This window comes from Epinephelus moara, chromosome 19 (assembly GCF_006386435.1).
Source record: "Epinephelus moara isolate mb chromosome 19, YSFRI_EMoa_1.0, whole genome shotgun sequence".
Classification (NCBI taxonomy): domain Eukaryota; kingdom Metazoa; phylum Chordata; class Actinopteri; order Perciformes; family Serranidae; genus Epinephelus; species Epinephelus moara.
This window is the reverse complement of record NC_065524.1, coordinates 35,052,058-35,064,044: the sequence shown is the minus strand read 5'-3', so window position 1 is coordinate 35,064,044 and position 11,987 is coordinate 35,052,058. Positions and strand designations below refer to the sequence as shown.

The window sequence follows — 11,987 nt, the reverse complement described above, 5'->3', positions numbered from 1 at the left end:
TATTAACGACACGTCATCTGTTGTCAGTTTTCTACGTCAAATTGACGTTGGTATTAGACGTTGACTGACTTTGAATTTTGGTCACCTGATGTCACACCTAAATGCAACAAAATATCAACATCTAAAGAAGTTGGCTGCCAGTTGGTTTATGACAAAGGCCTGCAGAACTAATGACATCACCATCTGTCTCAGCTGTACTTGTTTGTGCTAATCTGTAAATGTTAGCAGGCTAATATTCTTGTATCTACCCGATCTGTCCTTGAACTTGATCTGTTCAGGTTCCCTGCCTGACACTAAGCATTTAAGGTCAACGCCTAACCCCAACCATCTTTAAACATGTGTAGAAGTTTCGGGTACAGACCAGACGGCGACAAGGCTAACCTAAGATTGTGAACATGGTGAACATTAAACATGCTGAATATCAGCTTCACATTTAGCTTGAAGCACTGTGCAGTCTCACAGAGCTGTTAGCATGGCTGCAGACTCTTAGTCTTGTTCAGATGTTATTCTTGTGTTTATGCTTCAGATTTGGCAGCATAAAATACGTGTTAGATTTTTATTCCTTCCTTTCCTTTATCTTAGATTTTTTTTGTCATGTTCTTGTAACAGTGCAGACTAACATTTTATATGTGAGCTGAAGTTGACGACTGACTCTAAGTTGTTTGCATGTGCATGTGTGTGTGTGTCACAGGGACACGTCTGGCCACAGCAACGACAACAGAAGGGCTCCCCTGTGTTGCCTTTTTCCTTTTCAAGCTGTCTCTTTACCCCCACCTCCACTGCCTCCCCTACACACACACACACACACACAACACACACACACACACACACACACACCTTCCCTGGCTGCTGGTCTCGGCCCAACACTCCCCCCTCTGCACACGGGGGCTGCGAGCAAAAAGGCCAGCTGATGGCAATATGTGTATATGTGTGAAGAGAGGCCAGAGCAGTACACACATATCTGACACGCTAGGTCCACCTGTGTCTGCACTCTGTGCCCTGCCATGGCCCCATACCTACACCCTCTGCCGCTGCTGCCCAGCTTCGCACACCATCTGGGGAGACAGGCAGCGAGAGGGAGCAAAGGAGAAGAGAGAGCAGATGAGGGAGGGCGTCAACAAATTTTTTAAATTAGGCCTCAATGTGTTAAAATTTAAAATGTGAGCACATGAATATAGCAAGCAGCTCAGTCACCAGGAGAGAATGTTGGCATTTTTGTGTATGCAAACCATGAATAAATACATTTGTATGTTTTATACCTATCATGTAAATGTTTCAAAAGTGACATAATATATGAGCCGACAAGAGATGGTGAATTGTGATACTTAGGGAGGATGCCTGCCAAGCTGCAGACCACTGTTTGAGACCAAGAAACAGCGAGTCAGCACTGTCTTTCCAGCTGCTTTTTCTAGTGGGGATAGTAGATAGATATTGAACCTGGAACCTGCTGCTCAGGTCATTTACACCCACGTGATATGCACCCTAACCACTCTGCTATCAGGTCTAGTCGGCTGCTTTTAAAGGGAAATGCAGGGGAGAGAACATACCAAGCCTGTGCAAGGATGCTCAAACTCACCATCAGCCTTAACAGCTCTAAGCACTATAATATGGCAGCTGACCCCACTGGCTTGAAACGACCTGCACAGGAATTCAACAAATGCATTGTATCAACAATCTGAGCCTTAAATGTCCACTGAATATTTTGGTTTACACTGGACAGATCAGCTGCTGAGTAAAGATTTCAGTCGTATGCTTTGCAGCTGTCTGTCCTTCCGGATGTAAACAGCAATTAACATAGTGCAATGCCCTAATGTTATGGAGCCGCAGGGGCTGCTGACCCTACTGACTCACAGTCAACTGTCTGCTCAGTTGCTCAGAAACCACCAGGAAAGACTTAAGGATAACTAAGTACACAAAGAACTAAAGAAAAAGACTAAAAACAATTGAGCATTTTATAATTGACTGTACTGTCAGATCCACTGGCTACCGATCAGACAAGGTGACCCGATCAGACACATGCAGTCTGCTGACATTTCCCCAGAGGTTATCTCAGATTAAGATTTTTAACAGAAAGCCTGTGTGACAAACTGAGGGTGTGGAGTTTGAAAGACGTACAGAAGCTGGCACTTGTCTTTGTTTGAGATGAATCAGAGCACCTCAGAGGCTGGAAATCAATATGAATATGGATTTTACAAATTTTCATTTCAGCTCTTTTGTTACAGAGGACATGTGGACATAAAGGAAAATCACAGGTGTATATTACAAAATCATTAATGGTTGAATTCCATTTAGCTGCTTTGGTTTCAGGGTCCTGACACTGTCCATGCTGGCTCACTGTCACACCATCATAGCTAACTGGGTCATTTGAAGAACAGAGCCATCTTTTAAGTCATTCATTATTGTTATTATCAATTTATTTCACTGTCACGACTTCTTTAAAGTTTCAAATTTTAGGTTCGAAGTTGTCGTCAAGTTGCCATATGCACAACAATTAGGCTACTGAAAAGCAGTTAATGTCAATGAAAATGAGAGATCTCAGGCTCCCTCTAACAATACTCGTTAAATACAGTTGTATAAAAAAAAATATGAAGGTTAAAAAAAGGGAATCTACAGTAGAAATAAAATAGTGCAAATTTAAAAGGAATAAAATACTATATAATAATGAAATGTCACGATTCACTACAGCATAGCTCAACGTTTTGTTCCAAAGAAACACCAAAATCTCAAGACACACCTGTATTTATATCTGTGCAGCCTCTGTAAGGTGTGTTATCAATCTTATCAAGACAGGTTTGTTTGTTTTTATCTACTAATATCAAACTACAGCTGACAATCAACTATTACCCATGAAATATTTAACAAAAATGATTCAAGAATTCATCTTACACTTTTTAAAATTACATTAAAGCACCAATAACTCGTCCATTTAAATGGGAAATAATAGCAGTGTCTCAATTCAGGGGCTGCAGCCTGTGAGGGATGCAGCGTTCACAGTCGACGTAAGCCACGTCCTTTGAAGACCGCATCAACCAAACCTACCAGTCTCCAAAATGGGACGGTCTGGTCTGTGGAGGATCTCCTAGTTGCATAACCAGTTGTTCTCAACCCAACCCATTGGCGTTACTGTTACCTAGCAACCAGCTGCACTTGACAAAAGAAGGAGTAAGCTAGTACATTAGTTAGCCCTCAATCATACACCCAGAGATTGTTTTTATATATATTTTTTTATTCAATACTTGGGGAGATGTTTCAGAGACACCACAGTTTGATATATTTCAGGCTGATGGACCGTTTACAGGTAAACATATTAAATTAAGATTGTTTAACCTGTGTGCGTTTTGCTAACAGTAATGTTAACAACAGTTATCCATTAGCTAGTTAACTACTGTTAGTTAACTCAGCTTAATATAATCGTTACAGTGCGCAATGCATCTTAAAGGATTCATCCAGTTGCATCCTCAAATTCTGAGTAAGAAGGCCGCATTTCTAGGCTGCATGTGAAGGAGCCTTCAAAATGGGGCCGCCTTGGTCATGCCGATGTGACGCAATCGAAAGCAGCCTGTGTGAGATGTGTCACACACTTATAATTCCCACCTGCGAATGTTAAGAAAATAGGTTCCCCATGAAGGTTTTTTTTTAATTAAATTAAATTAAACTGAATTAAATTAAATTACATTTTTTAATAGACTCATTTATAACATTTCATTTATAACATTTATAACTCATTTATCATCATTTATAACTTTTTGTATAGGCCGAGTTGAATATTGCAATAATAATGTGTTGTTATCACAAAATCCCACAGCACACTTGGATTTGCATTTGGCATAGCCTGCGTGTGGTTTAGTGCCATGCATTAGTTGGGAGAGGAATAAAGATGGTGGAGGCATCTTATCATATGAAGGGTTAACATTTAGAGGATAATTCAAAAAGACACAGCAGGTAAATTATCAGAAAGTGTCCCACTGTACCAGTATTCACCACTGAAGTAACTATACTTAGTTATATCCCATCACTGGCTGTACTGGGACCAGCACCAGCACCAGTTCAGGCCTCCTCCCGCAAGATCTCGCAGATAAACAGCCTTAACACCGGCTCACTCTCGCGATGTTTGGCTGATTAGCCGGCAGACACACACAGGATGTTGGAATGGGGTGATGATGAGAGAGGAGAAGCACGCACCGAGCTGCAACCGTTAAAAAACGAAAACGGGAGGGCGAGGAGAAACGGTAGGATGTGTGTGCGTATGTGTGTGTAACTTTGTGTGTGTTTGCGTGCACGCGCCTGTGCATGAGCGAAAAGGGGGTTGCCGTTCCTCCGGGTGACGTCACGAGTTTTCCTGAAAGTCAAAACAACCGTTGGCTGCGGTTAACCGGAGCTTTCCGCCGCTTCTCGGAAATCCGTTTGATGTATCGCTCCGTTATTTCTCCCCCGGTTGACAGCGACGGTTACTAGCTAGCTTATAACGTGTTAGCTTAGCTCGCAGTCACTCAGAAAGGAGGACGGAGAATATAACCCGGGCGGTTTATGACGAGCAGGTGCACGGGGACACCACAGCACCTGCCGCTACAGGTAATACTGTTATCTATCCGTACTGTCGTGACAGTGAACGCCACATAAACCCCGGTAAAAGTGGCGTGATAGTGTGTGTTTATGTCGTGATAACGGTAGCAAGGTGGGGGGGGGGCGTTACCGGGTTTGATGGTGGGTCACTCGGGAGTGATGCTCAGCGCTAATGTTCATGTCACGGTCGAGCAGTTGAGTCTGCGGTGCTGTCACGATAAAGGGTAACATCACTTTGTGATGACGGGACATTTGTGTGTGTTTTAATGTGCTTATGTTTAATATCCGTGCCGTTTTTCTGCCATGCTGCATGCAACATGCGTCAGTCTGACAGCCATGTAGCACCGTGACGTAGATGATGCAGTAACTGTGAGTCCTGCTCATTCATGGCCTGGGTCACTCCTCTCATGCAGTGAATTACCTCCTTATATTGTCGTTAAAATGGGTAAAATATATGCAGGTTAGGGCTATAATGATAGATTATGGTCATTACAAACACAGAATAATGCACATTAAAAATACTTTTCAGTTTTTACTTCATTGAGCCTTTTTTTGGTAGGCATCATGTGCTTTATTTTACCATGTCTCTCCAGTGGTAACCAACTTCTATAAGAGCTGTGAGCCATGAAATTGAATTAATTTTATTTATTTGTTTGTTTTTGTAAGCCATGTTAAACTCTCTCTGGTTATACTGATATTCTGCTATTTCCAACTAGTGATTATTTTCATTGTTGATTAATATGTTGATGATTTTCCTGATTAACTGATTCTTTGTTTGGCACAACATCTCAGAAAATTGTAAAAAAAAATGTTGATTAGTGTTTCCCAAAGTCCAAGATGACACCCTCAAATGTCTTGTTTTGTCCACAACCCATATAAATTCAGTGTACTGTCATAGAGGAGTAAAGAAAATGGAAAATATTCACATTTAAGAGGGTGGAATCAGAAAATTTTGACTCATACTGATACATTTATTGTCAGATTAATAATAAATAAGCAGCTACACTGCACACAAGAGGGCTGAATTGCTTCTTCTTTCAATTTAGTCTTCATTTGATATGTTACAAACAATGTGTTTCGCTCATGGTGTCATCAGGTTTGTTCAATCACCTGCACCAAGTTATAAGAACTGACAGCCCTGTGCATGAGGCATGTGCTTTTTAATTGATCATCAGCCTAGATAACAGTTGGCTACTAGTTGATTAATCGTTTCATCATTGCAGCTCTGCCATTTTCATCATTTACCGTGTGCCCCTAAAGTCATTTTCCTCTTTTAGTTAGTAGTTTCCAAAAAAGAAAAAGAAAAAAGGAGTGATAATAAACTTTTCCTCATGCCTTTTTTACCTCCATCTTTCATGATGTTAATCTGTTTGTCACACTGTTGAAGTTGCACCCTATTAGACTAAATTATGAAAAAAGTAGGTCTGATTAAAAGAAGGTAAAAACAAGTTCTGGTAAAGGTTACCAGCTAAATCTGATTTAATCAAAGAGCTAGGGCTGGGTGGAATGGACCAACGTGGACCGTTCCACCCATAAGGATTATTATTTTGATGCCCAAGACTGGCTAATATGTTTCCCAGTTAAACAGTTATTATTCTTAAATAATGCAAAAACACATGAAAACAGTTAAGAGGCTAAACTAGTCCTGTATAACAGAAATTATCTGCCTACTCAGTTGCAGTGTTTCAGGTGATGAACGGTCATTTACATGTTCATAATCATCCCAACAGCTACGCAGACTCACTGCTAACATCTGAAGCAATCGTATATCATGTTGATTTTCATAGCTGAGGTGGAGAGAGACGCCAAACAAGGCCTTGTGATTTGTGATTTACGCAAGTGGCCACATGTGTGATTAATAGGGTATGTCACACTCATGGCAGAGAGTGATGTCTTTGATGATAATGGTGATGATAATGATGGGAATAGTGTTTATGATGCTGCTGCATCAGGGCCAGACTCAGGAAAATGCTAGGACTTGTGATTAGGGCCGGTTTTTGTACCTCAGTACCTACTGTGTTGACTCTGAGTGACTGAAATGTGTCCGTTATAGTATTTTAAATGGTTGGCATGGATGTTTTGTCAATTTTGTAATCTTGTGTACTTGTTCTTTGATCAGATAATCTCTTACCATTTTTAAAATGGAGAAGAAATTGTAGAAAAATAAAACAATAAGGTATTGAAAGTTTACAAAACCAGTGTTTTTCATCTATATGGACTACACGTCTGAGATACAAACTCTTCGACATAAGGCTGCATCTGACATTATTTGCATTATTGGTTGATCTGCCGATTAGTTTTTTAAGTCATAGTTTAGTCTATAAAATGTCAGAAAATTGGGAAAAATGACGAACACAACCTCCCACATCCCAAACGGATGGATTCAAGTGCTTTGTCTGGCCAAAAATCAAAAGTTATTCAAATTGCAAAGATATAAAACAGAAAAAAGTTAAAAAATATTAACATTTTAGAAGCTGGTACCAGCATACGTGGTATCTTTGATTATAAATTGAATCAAACAGTTAACCAAACATAGAAATAGTTGCCTAATTAATTAGTCGATATAATCGTTTTAGCTCTGCTTTACACAGGAACAGCAGCAGCTTCTGTTCTCCATCACCATCTCCATGCCAGCACTCACAGTCCAAAACACAGTCCCTCTATTACGTTCATAAAACTGAAGAAAATAGACTAAAATCCCTCAGAGTGTGCTGTGCTGGTGAACCCCACCTCTGCGGTCAGCTACATTGATTAAAATAGAAAGGTTTGCTCCATCAGACCTGCGTTAGATGTTCAATCAAAAAAATGTCCCTGACACACATCCTGAGCAAAACATTTGACCCGCCAGAGGCTGGAAGAAGAAGAAGATTGTGGGCTCGCTGCTGCTGATGTCAGCCAGGGTTTGTGTGAGGCCACAGTTTCAGTCGAGGAGGGGTGAGGTGTGTTGTCCTGACAGGAAGGTGGAACTAATATTAGACTGTCGTCTCGTCCTTTCTGTACACAGTTTTTTTGCATGTTGTAAGCCACTTTCAAAAGCAAAGCAGTTGAGATTGATTCATGAATACTCATCCTCTTCTACTGACTGCATACCAGAGTTATATTAATATGCAGTGACGCAGTTCCAGGCAGTGATTTGTTTTGAAAGCAGTTATTGGTATGATAATCGTTGGTTTGTTCAAGAGTCTGTGGCCACAGAGGAAATCCATCAAAACATTTATCAACCTCGACTTGGAGAATGGTTGGAAGTTGTTGGTCTGAAACATGCAAACCTCCAGTGTGGTCCTTTTAAGATAGGATGAATAGCTTGTACACATGGGCAACAAAGTTCTGGTCATGCTTGATGTGTCAGAGCTATTTCTGATTGTTTTATTTTTTCCAGTTGCGTTCCTTTATTGCCTCGCAGTGTGGGTTGGTACATGCAGACTGATTAATGGTGGGGTAGCTGACTGTCTGCTCCCTGCCCTCTGTCTCTGTCCCTGTCTCTATTTCCTGTGAGTCTGAGTTTCTCTTGTCGCACTTCTTCTCACACTCTCCCTTTCCTTGTCATTGTTTTTTTTTGTTGTTCTTGTCATTGCCTCTGGAATGAAATATCATGAAATAAATGTCGTCTGGCAGGTGCTTCCCCTGGCATGGTTGGTTCATCATGGCAGCGCATATCTCCATGGCAACAGCTGCCCTGGTGACAAGGGGGTTGCCACTGTCTGGACTTTTTGTTCCTCTCCTCTCCTCTCCTCTCCTCTCCTCTCCTCCAGATTAAGGTTAGAGCTAACTGAAGCTTCATTGAATTAGACTGTAGTCTTAAAGCCTAATCCAGACCTGTACAGTGCCTATAAAAAGGATTCGATCCCGTTGGTTGCACTGGGCTGAGTATCATTTGAAATTTTCTCTAAATCAGTGCTAATAAGTTCTGGTATCAACAGAGCAACAATACCTTTTATTTAACTTTATGTCTTAGACATGGTTTGTACAGCACAGTTTTATTTTGTTTTTTTCATTTAACAATGTTCTCAAATGTTAACTCTGGCTTTAACACGAGCAACCGTCCTGCTCTCGTCCGCTAAAATAACATCCTTTGTGCTGTCTGCCGTCTTCCTGATTCCATGTGAGCGCAGCATTAATGATATTAAGACTCTGCTCAAACATTTGACGCTAGCTTTCAATCGCTTTTGCTACCAACTAGACATTTCAGAGATATTTTGTTCAGAAAATTGAAACCCAGCTTATAACTACATACACTGTAATTCAGTCAATATAATTCAGTCATCAATATAAGAGATGTAGCGGGTGCAACTAACAGTTATTTTATTATAGACTTATCAGTTTCAGTGAAAAACACCCATCACAATTTCGCAGAGCCCAAGATGTCCTTATATAGGAGAGCCCAAATATATTTAATTTACAATCATATAAAACTTAAAAAACAGCCAATTCTCATATTATGAGAACAGGAAACAATGGACGTTAACGTTAATTTTATATTTATGTATTTTTTTGATTGACAACTTTAACAGTTAATCAGTTATCAAAATCGTTGACGAATAATCTCACAATCAGTCATTGCAGCCCGAATTTCATGTATTTATTTATTTTTTTTGGATCCCCATTAGTCACTACCAAGGTAGCAACTACTAACTACTAGTTAATTGAAGCATTGTCGTAGTCCTCAACTTATCTTAAATCAAATTGTTTTTTTATCACAGTTTGCTGGCTGAAATAGTCCATATCAGAGAAATTAAACTTGATCAACATCTCTTCAGTTTGGGCGTAATTAAACCTTTGTTCCACAGCTGTGAAGGGGGAAAAATCTATCTGTCTCCTTCTCATTAATATCAAGCCCATCCTTTTGGGAACTACATATATGAAAGAGAGATAAAATAAATAGATAAGAGGAACTGAGAGGGCAAATTACGTGCAGTGTTGTAGCAGCCTTTGTGACCTCAGTGTGTTGCGCTATAGTCTGCATTTGTTTGTCTGGTTTCAGATTGGTCACCATACTGCTGCCTCAACATAAAAAAAGCTCTGTGTCACCTACGAGGGTGTGTGAGTGTGCGTCTCTTCCAGCTCTCGTTATGACGCTGCAGTCCCTCCAAGCGTCGGCAGCAGTGCAGACACTAGCTGATATGAATACTGATTTACAGCTAGATGGCTACGACTGCTAGCCTAGCCGCCGTGGTGCTGTTCTCCATTCACGCTGAGCGGCGTAATGTTGTTGCGCGTTGTGTAATACAGTGTAGTAGAGTGCATTTGAGGTGAACGCGGCAGCTATGCAGAGAGTGGAGGGAGAGGGGAGGGAGAGGGGAGGGAGAGGGGAGGGGGAGAGCGGGAGTGAGACGACAGAGAGGTGCAGAGATTTGGGCAGAGAGAAAGAGAGTGTGAGAGCATCCCTTACTGCCGTTGTGGCTATTTATAGCCGAGCCCTACTCCACAGTCCTGAGATGCTCTCCCACCTCCCACATATAGACAGACAAACCAGCCTACACGCACACACACACACACACACACACACACACACACATACACACATGAAATAATTTGACATGCAGAAATACAGCAAGCACAGAAAGGTAGATTGGCTTTTGCACGCAGCACAGCCTGCTCACAAAAAGATGCATGAATGAATGAGAGGTAGAGTTCAGGGATATTTGTTTGGCAATCAAGGTCAGTTATTGCTTCAATGACAGCCCTGCAATAATTCATCCTGTTTATCAGAGAAAGTGTTAGCGATAGAAAAAGGAACTGGGTGTATGATTGGGTGGGGGGAGCGCGGAGGAGCGTTTGTCCTCACAATAACTAGTTGTTTGTCTTGTCAGATTGTATGAAAGGGCTTTGGAGGGGAAGAGAGAAGAGACAGAGCAGCAGAGGAGGAGAAAAATAAATCCATGCCTGCTTTTTTCTTTATTTTTTTGTCCTTTCACTTCCTTCCAGGCTGAGTCACTGCTGGTGAGGAGGAAGGTCTGGAGAGGGAACGAGAGAGGAGGAGGAGGAGGTGGAGGAGGAGGGGGAGACGAAGAAGAAGAAGGGAGGGAGGCAGGAAGATAAGCCACAACAGGAAGCAAAACGACACACGCGTACACACACACACGCCGTGTTTGTGTGTGTGCGTCTGAGAGGGAGACTGCGCGAACGAGAGGGTGAACGGGAAAGGAAGGGAGGGAGAGTGACGCGGAGGCTGGGAGAGCCGGCCCCCCCCTCCTCCTCTCCTCCTCCTCTCCCTCTCTTTCTCTCCTCTCCTCCTCTCCTCCCCTCCTCCCTCTCTCTCTCTCTCTGTGGAGCAGGCGTGTAGCGGCATCAGACTCGGCGTGAAGGAACCATGAGCGATGTCACCATCGTTAGAGAGGGATGGCTCCAGAAACGGGGTAAGTACATCCAGTACCTCTCCTCTTCTACTCCCCTCCTCTCTACCTCTGTTTTCTCTCCTCTTCTTCTCTGCCTCTTGTCTAGACTGAGGGCCTGGCCGTGCCTGTCCACATGTGCCGGTGGGAGGATGTGAGTGTTTGCGATTGAGTGTGTGTGTGTGTATGTGTGATTACATGGATGTCTGATTATCCAATGTACGAGCATATACGTGTGTGCGTCCCCCCCCTCCTCACAGGGATGTGTCTCTTTATTATAAGCTTGGCTGGCTGTTTGTTTGCTAAGCCTCTGTGTGCTTCAGTCAGGTTGTGTCTGAAAAAGAGTGTGTGCATGGGTATGTGCATGTATTTGTATGCACAAGTGTGCAGTTAATAACATCCAGCAGGCCCGTAGTTACACTGCTGATGCACAGTGTTCTGTCAGGCCGGCGTGTCTACTAGTCTGTGAAATCAAGTCAGTTCTGTCTCGCTGGGGTATTATTTAACATAGTGTGCCTTAAGTTCTGAATGGTGACACTGAGAGTCATATGACATGGGGTTGAGGGGTTGGTCGGGGTGGAGTTGAGGGGAGCACTGACATCCTGTTTCAAACCAAATGAATGAGAAGTGGTTAAAAACACAAACAGCTGCAGAACATGAAGCAAAGACAGCACTTCCCTGTTCTCACACACTGTTCTGCTGCAACAGGTGAGAAGTCATTTGTAGCAGGGTCAGAGTGAACCAGACACAGTTGCAAAGTGGCTCTGTGACGACTCCAAGGCACTGTAGGACTTTGCATTTTCTTTCTAACATTGCCCTTCAAAACCACAATTTCATGGGGTCGTGTGTCTCTTGGTGCTGATTCCTCCAGGCACAGATGGATGTGAATGAGCATGTGTGTTTTAGGGAGAGAACTTAAGGGACAAAAAGGGGGATTTCCAGACTTTCAGACCAATGAGCATCATCCCCTTGACTATGTGATGGTGTCTAGGAATGTGTAACACAAACTGTTGAACAGGAAGTGACATGGATGCATAACAGACAGCAGGCTTCTGGGTAATGTAGGCTAACACTATGGCACAGCAGGAGAAT

General features: G+C 42.3%; 1 protein-coding gene across 1 annotated transcript in view; it reads left to right on the top strand.

Moving 5' to 3' along the window:
• Positions 1 to 4,248: 4,248 nt before the first annotated feature.
• akt3a (v-akt murine thymoma viral oncogene homolog 3a) overlaps positions 4,249 to 11,987 on the top strand; it is a 68,964-nt gene continuing 61,225 nt past the window's right edge. The window contains exons 1-2 of the mRNA XM_050071115.1: positions 4,249 to 4,572; positions 10,489 to 10,919. Coding sequence (XP_049927072.1) covers positions 10,874 to 10,919 — 46 coding nt within the window. The 5' untranslated portion in view covers positions 4,249 to 4,572; positions 10,489 to 10,873. The remainder of the gene's footprint in view (positions 4,573 to 10,488; positions 10,920 to 11,987) is intronic.